The sequence below is a fragment of the Aulostomus chinensis genome, chromosome 13, assembly GCF_037954235.1.
Source record: "Aulostomus chinensis isolate RoL2024-O1b breed Wild chromosome 13, RoL_Achi_v1.0, whole genome shotgun sequence".
NCBI classification, from domain to species: Eukaryota; Metazoa; Chordata; class Actinopteri; order Syngnathiformes; family Aulostomidae; genus Aulostomus; species Aulostomus chinensis.
The window spans coordinates 24,061,330-24,068,995 of record NC_141332.1 but is presented as its reverse complement, the minus strand read 5'-3'; the positions used below and the strand labels follow the sequence as shown (position 1 = coordinate 24,068,995).

General features: G+C 43.5%; 1 protein-coding gene across 2 annotated transcripts in view; it reads left to right on the top strand.

Moving 5' to 3' along the window:
* Nucleotides 1–336: 336 nt before the first annotated feature.
* fstl5 (follistatin-like 5) overlaps nt 337–7,666 on the top strand; it is a 157,340-nt gene continuing 150,010 nt past the window's right edge. For both annotated transcript variants that reach the window (XM_086222213.1, XM_086222214.1), the window contains exon 1: nt 337–852. In XM_086222213.1, the coding sequence (XP_086078339.1) occupies nt 830–852 (23 nt within the window). In that variant the 5' untranslated portion in view covers nt 337–829. The remainder of the gene's footprint in view (nt 853–7,666) is intronic.

Genomic DNA, 7,666 nt, shown 5'->3' with positions numbered 1-7,666 from the left:
ACCAACTCCTATAGCCTGGGCTTTCTTGTAATCTGTGCTAGTGGGAGAACAGCCAGGCTGAACCAGTTACTGATACATGTATGACAGCAAATAAACTCTCTCTTTCCTTTCTCTTCCATCGTTGTAGTCAAAGACAGTTTTGGAAACGCTTCTGCAGCTCTCTCTCTCTCTCTCTCTCTCTCTCTCTCTCTCTCTCTCTCTCTCTCTCTCTCTCTCTCTCTCTCTCTCTCTCTGTCTCTGTTTCTTTCTCTTGCCTACTACGTGGTGTTTGGGATTGGCTCATCCCTCCCTCTCTCCTCGCTCCCGCCCGCGTGATTGTATGTAAATCCGGTCGGGACTGAGCCAGTAGGTGAGGTTGGGGCTGGTGGCTCCTGCCTCGGTGGCGCACACGAGACCCGAGAGCGGCCGAGGTGAGATCGCTGCGCCGTCGGAGCTGTCCAATCTGCCGCGGTGCTGAAACTGCACATCCGGCTCTCCTGTATATAGACGATATTTTGAGAAAAGAAAAGAAAGAAAGAAAAGAAAAGAAAGACAGAAAGAAAGAAAGACAGGGAAAAAAGGATTAACAAACCTCCCTCTCCACTGCTTCTAGGTGCAAACTTCTCCCGGGGACATTACTCTCTCTAAAGATCGGAAATTACACCTCACACGCGCACGCGCACGCACACACATACATACACACACACACACACACACACACACACACACACACACACACACACACACGCACACACCAGCCGTGGATTTGACCGGAGCTTGAGATTGTTCCAGTAGTTCTGGCGAGAAGTGGGGCTCTCTTCCACTCATCTGGTGTGGATTATTTTCCTGGATGGTTTACGTCTGGACACACAGGTAAACAAATACCCCCCCCCCCCCCCAAAAAAAAAAGTGAAACGTGTGTGTTTGTGTTTTTTTTATATGTGTACGTGTGTGATTTTCTGCTGTAATGATTGATTATGAAAGTCCTGAGCACCGTCCCAGAGAGGTCCCCCTCCTCTCCTCGACTGCTATCAAACATCGAGCTTGACCCTCATCGCCGGTGAAGCGCCACAACTCATTTCTAATCCTCCCAGGTCACTCTCCTTGACTCAGGGAAAATATCTCTTCATCTCTCCCCTTAAGCTTTTAACCGTTTCAATTTACTTGTCACCCACTCCCCGAGGGTCACAAAACTGATATCGGAGATCTGTTCTCTCTGTAAATGAAGCTTTTATTGTCGGGGTTCTCGCTCCAACACTTCCCATTGTGGCACATGGTTATTTCTTTTTCATGTTTTTATTTATTTATTTATTTTGCAACGATTGGAGGTTCGCCACGTTGCCCGGAGCTTTTAATTTATCAGCGTAGTACTTAGTGTGTTATTTTTTTCCTTGGCACGCTAATCCTTGAGTGACACCGTTTGCAGCGGAGGGATTATACTTTTGTTTTCATCCTCAGCTTTGCGTCTGACTCATTTGGCAGTAGGTATATGGCAGGCTCTTGTGCCGGGGACGGCTATTAATTGTGTTGTTTGATGGTTCGCGAGTGAAATTTAGGGAGGGGGAGTGATGGGGGGGTGTTTATTTATTTATCTATTTATTGTAATGGTGGCGATAGTGCAGCAGCAGATGGAGTTGGAGCAAAGCTAAAAGCAGATTAAGTCCTGCTAACGATAGGACTCGGAGTTACAGACTACCCCCCCCCCCCCCCCCCCTCCAGAAGATGTTTGTGCTGCGGGAATTATAGCAGGCTGATCGTTCGTTCTCTGGAAAATATCAATTTAAAGGCTACAAGTGCATCGTCAACTTTCATAGGGAGCCCTGGAGCGGCCATAGAGGGAGAGAAGACATATTTTGTGATCATAAATTCATCAAATTGTGGGAACACGTTCAACTTTGTGGCCATTAAATGTATTTTTTTTTCCCTCTCTACCTACGGCCGCAACTGGTTTGTGAGTTTCATCAGGGTGCCACACATTCATCAAGTTGAGGGAACAATATCTCATGGCCACAAATAAACGAAATTGAGAGAACAAGTTAGTCTTCCTTCACCACTAATTCATCACATCGTGGGAAGAGGATACATTACATCGCATGGCCGTGAATGAATTCAACGAAGGGAACAAGTCAACCAACCCGAACCGTGGGAACAACATATGTTGAATAAACGGCACATTAAAGCTTCAACTCTTTTTTTTTTTTATTCATGCGAATGAACAGCCTTTTTCCAATACTGACTATTACTGAGATTTTTACTGTTTTCTATCCGAGGTTGAACAAACTTGCAAGCTGCTGGTGGTGATTTTAATTTACATGAAGTGCTGACAAGTAAGAAGGGTTCAAGAGAAAGTGCGAGCATTGACCTCCACAGTAATTCCTCTGCAGTCTCTATATTGCATTTCCACACACTTTCGACATTGATTATGTTTTGCACCGCACAGGAAATCTAACGACCCCCCCCCCCCCCCCGCCGCCATCACCAAAGTTGCAATTTAAATCCTTGCAGAGAGGCGGCGAAGGCTACAGAAATAATGCACTTTGAATGTTGTGCCGTCTGCAGGTCTCAAAGTTCAACACCTTTATTCCCACCATTCATTTATTTTATATGAACACTCTTTGAAACCAGAAGATCGAATCTATTTCCAGTGGCGCAGAAGATGGGTGTGTTTTCAAGGCTGCACTCATTAATTGATTCTCCTGTTGGATCAGCTAATGTATCAGTTATGTCAGTTGTAAATTATACATATGAAGCGTCACAAGGATGTGATGAACCCAGTCCAGGTGTTAGGGAGGGAAGATGTTGATTCTGTGCAGATTTTGAGAATATCTCGTGTCTCCAACAAAGACCAAGCGACAGCATTCCAGAGTATTCTGCCACCAGAATAGACCTTCCCTCTCTCTCTCTCTCTCTCTCTCTCTCTCTCTCTCTCTCTCTCTCTCTCTCTCTCTCTCCCCCCCCCTAACCCCCCACATCAGATCCAATCAAGGCATCTAACAAAAGGTAGTAGATGGCGCCAGCTGAGAACGTCTTACTGGAGCTGCTCGGCTTTCATTACAAGGACTTTCTTCGGGCACCATGGAAAAGGCATTTCCACTGGAACTTGTGGAGAGAGAGAGACGCTAAGAGACTGGTCGGAGCATTTGAGATTTGTGTGGTATATAGGACTCTGTGTGAAGGAATGTGTTCTTGATAATGACAGCTGATAGTGGAGGGAGCGATTTGGATGAAATGATATAAACCTGGAGGAACATGTGAAAGTGGCATTGTTACAGGGTCTTTGCAATCATCTCACCAATTACCTCCGGAGACCTCTATGATTGACTGTTCCAGCGCTGCCTCAAATGTTTTGTTTTTTTTTTCTTTTCAATATTATGTTCTAACATTTTGCTCTGTCCGCCCCTTTACTCCCTACTGCAACCTCAATTTAGCTTCTGAGCAAATGTGGGAGATCAAATCCTGAAACCAAGCCAGCCTCTTGTGAATGCGGGGGATCAAAGACATCCATAATGTTTAGGTTCTTTTCCAACATGCAGAATGAAACAAAGAGGCAGACGGTGCCTGCGTGGAATCGGCCATATCAGTGCTTGAATTTTCCGTGGATTTCACAGTGAGAAAAAAAGGCCGTAGTTTATCATCTTATCACTTTGTTTAGCAGGTTCTGAAAACTAATTTGGGTACTTGAAGAGCCAAATCACTTATATTACAGAGAAATGTGTGATCTTCCCCTGTATTCAGCTTGATGATGAAGTACCTGCTGATTTCTTTGTCTCTGAAATCACGCCTTGTTGATTATTGTTACTGAGTCAACGAATGGAACGGAATTTCTCACCACTGTATGAAGGGAGCAGCTGATGTTTCAGACACTGAGATGCTCATTCACACCTGTAGTTCATTCGCTTCAGTCAGCCGATGGCGTGAGGCGTTCCCCGCCTGGATCGGTTTCTTTTTCCACACAGAGGAAAACCCAAATGAGGCAATTTACCACTGCGTCAACTGTTACATTTAAGTGAAAAGCACATTACAGGAGCCGTTTAGGCCCAAACTTGCAGAGAATACAGGTAGTTGGGTAGATCGATACCTTTAAGATGAGATGGTCACCGTGTGGTTGGCTTTTATTTTTGCAAACGCAGCAGCTAAATAAAATAAAAAAGAATCTGCATGACCACACACGACGAGTAAGAAAATATCTCTCCTGCCCTTTAACATTTTAAACAAGCCTTAGAATTGCCTTGTATATTTCTTTTGTTGAAATAAGTGACTGAACTCATCCAGGGAAGATTTGCTGGTGATCTTTGGCGCTAATGCCTGCTTTCACATTCACAGTCACATACATTCACACCAGGGACTTGTCCATTAAAGCCGCAATGACTCCAGTGGAGCATCTTAGAGAGTAAAGCACTGTTATAATAGGCCCCTTAGTAGTATTTGTGTGGTATTTACCTCTTGAATTGCCCAGAAGTACTTTAACCAGGCCAGTCCGGGCTAACAGCAACTCTCCTGTAACTGTTATAGTCGACTGCTACACAGAGGTCACCTCAGCGCCTGTAAAACAACGCTAATATAATCAAACAAAAGCCATCGGTTCTGATGTATAATCTATAAAACGTTCAATGTTTTCAATATGTTTTGATGCTTGAAATCCAGATGAAACAGCATTGTTGGAATGTATACCTGCTGTGTGATGTTGAAACAAGATTGAAAGACGTGGGGAAAAAAAAAAAAAAAAAACGATAGAAGGAATTTGATTGGAACGCTGAACAGCGGGAGAGGTCCCGATGGTAAACGGCGGTGGGAGAGAGAGGAAAAACTCATCTTGTACTTCATGTGGTTGCTGAAGCAGCTGTCTGAAAAAAAGTCGCAATTGTGGAACCAGCGGGACCTCAGCCTCCGTATTTTGGGGGAAAACCAGAAACTCCAAAATGTTTAGCTAGCTAACTAATGTGTCTTAGCTCACAAAAGTTGAAGATGACCGACAAGTGGGTGTCATGATATTATTTGTTGAAGTTGGTCAGTACAAATATACGCGCCGCAAGCGGTCAGTACATCCAAAAACCACAACATTTCAAATTGAAAGAAATACAAAGAAATAGCATCAGTGCTCAACACGTCTGATACCTTCAAGACATGGAATCTACACACACGGAGTACACGCTTATGATATGAGCGGGGAGGCAAATTATCACGACTGCAACATGTCGCAACAGTCCGATTCACAGGCACCGAACATTTAAACCGACATTAAAACAGCTTTTAAAACAGATTCTCCCATCACCATTTTGATTTAAAGTTTCGGTAAAAAGTACAAAAATATACACAGTATATGTAACTTCATGCTACACTATGTGTTGTTTGATCCCGGTTGTCACATTCCGTGAAAGTGACACCACAATCAAGCCAATAAAAACGTAATTTTCTGCTTGAGAGGGATGTTTTTTTGCCTCTCCTGCTTCACAGATACCACAACGTTTCAAGACATTATTATAAACATTATGATAGGATCTTGTCGTGAGGTACACTCACAGCCAGATAATGTTCTCCTGCTGCCATGTTTGGGAGACAAACCCTCCAGGTTTGTTCGATGACGCCAAAACCTTTTTTTTTGCCTCTATTGTTGCAAACTGAATTTCTCTTTTCTCCTGCTGAAAGCGGACAAATACGCTGGTATACTGTGATTTTGATTATTAACGTGTGCTTAACTTGCTGCAATGAAGTACGGGGACGTGCTCTCCTAGTGCAGCGAAGTTAAACTGGTGATATTTGGATCACATTTCTTTTTCTTTTGCTCGGAGGATCAATCTGAGGCGGCGGGCTGAGGTTGTGTCTTCTGGCTTCTCAAACAGCTCTAGATTTCTGAAGCGTGACCTTCTTCAATCCATGTCTTTATTGAACTCCAAGTGGATTGTTAAATTGTTATTGCCATAACCCATTTCATACAGTACAGCAGAACAAGGCATTTTTGCGGCTGATTTTGAGGGCAAGACTGGGTGGACTATTGAGACGATTCTCTGTGTCTCGGAGCTCTTTGGCAGATGGTCTGACTGCAATAGAAGTTGCACAAACCTTCAGGTTGAGGTCATTAGGCTCGAGGTTGCTAATCCGGTCCGTGTGCTGCCAGCAGGCTGTGATGTAAGGCATCGTGGTGCTGGCCAAGCCTAGATAGAAGAAGTCTGTGCCTGAGATAATAATGTTTTTGTTTGTTGGAACGTTATGACACCAGGGGAGGCGAGTGTTGAGGTGGCCTGGCCATGCGTTGAATTTTAATGGCGTCGCAGGTCGCAGTTCACTGTTCACCGACACTGTGGCCAACTGTGACAACATTGTTCAGGGCACGGCACAGTAGATCACAACGGTCAGATTATGTAATGATTGTTAACAATGGCAGAGCCGTGTGCCTCTGCCAGGCTCTTTCAGCTGAGTTGTAGCAGCAGCGTGTACTTCATGACATTTTGAATGGTCTATAAATTAAATGCCTATAAAGGAAAAGTCAAGGTCCTCACTGTTACTGCGTCGTATGTAGAGACTCCTACCATCATAAAGGATCGTACCGTGGACCATATAATCTCCAAACCTCTTCTGTCAGGCCTTTGTCACAAGGAACGTATAGCTGCACTTGGACCCTTGCACACAAAGGTGCAAGATGACGTCAGGAAATATTTTGTGGTGAAATCTGAAAGCATACTTGAAGTGAGCTGTTACAACTGTAGCTCCACTGTAGGGCCGTACGATTATGAAAACACATCTAATTTGGGATACATTGATATTGTGATATTATATTATATATAACGCACGACATGCATTTATTATATGAACATCATCCAGCAACTGCAACATCACTCTGACCCTTTAACAGCAGCGCAGTTTAGTAAGATAACAAGCAAAATGCTTCTTAAACGATAGGTCCATGTAGCCTTCGACCAAAGAATTGATGACACAAACCTAATCGACAGCGAATCCTGCTGCAGCAGAAATGATAAATGTGTCTCTGAATGTAGAAAAATGCTGTGTGCATTTATGCACAATAAGGCTCGTTTTCTGAATGTCTTTGTCATATCAATGATTCGTAACTCCCACCAAGGACGTCACGTCATCACTGCCACGCGTCTTCTGGATTGTTAGTATCTGTTGATTACGTCATAAACAAATTCTCACTCCATGTCCGGGGTCCGTGCAAAAGGGCTGAATGTCTCGATCGTATCCTGGATGTGTGACCGCGAGGAACTCTCGGCACCATTATAGTTAATATCTCAAAATGGTTTGAACATCTTTTGATGAAATTTGTTGAGGCTGTGTCTCTTAATTAGAGGGATAAGCATTGAACCCAGAGATATGGATTTAGCTTCTCTTTTAGACGAGGGAAAACAAAGTGGCTTTCAGGATTTGCTTTAATTTATATTGCATTTTTCCTTTTGAAGATGAAAAGGCCCATTTATTTCTGTTTTTGTTCAATTCACATGAAAAATGATTACAACAGAAACTATGCAGGGTGTATTTGTTTATCCTGTTCTCCATGTTGAACTCAGATTTGGACAGAGAGTAACGTATGAGAGGATCTCACATAATCATCACAATGATCACTTACTCTTTTATTGTTTCTTGTTCTGTTGTATGGGATGGTCCGGCATGTCCTCTACTGAAGGAAATGGGACAGAAAGCATTGACGCGTCTTTCCTCAGTATAACGAGAATTC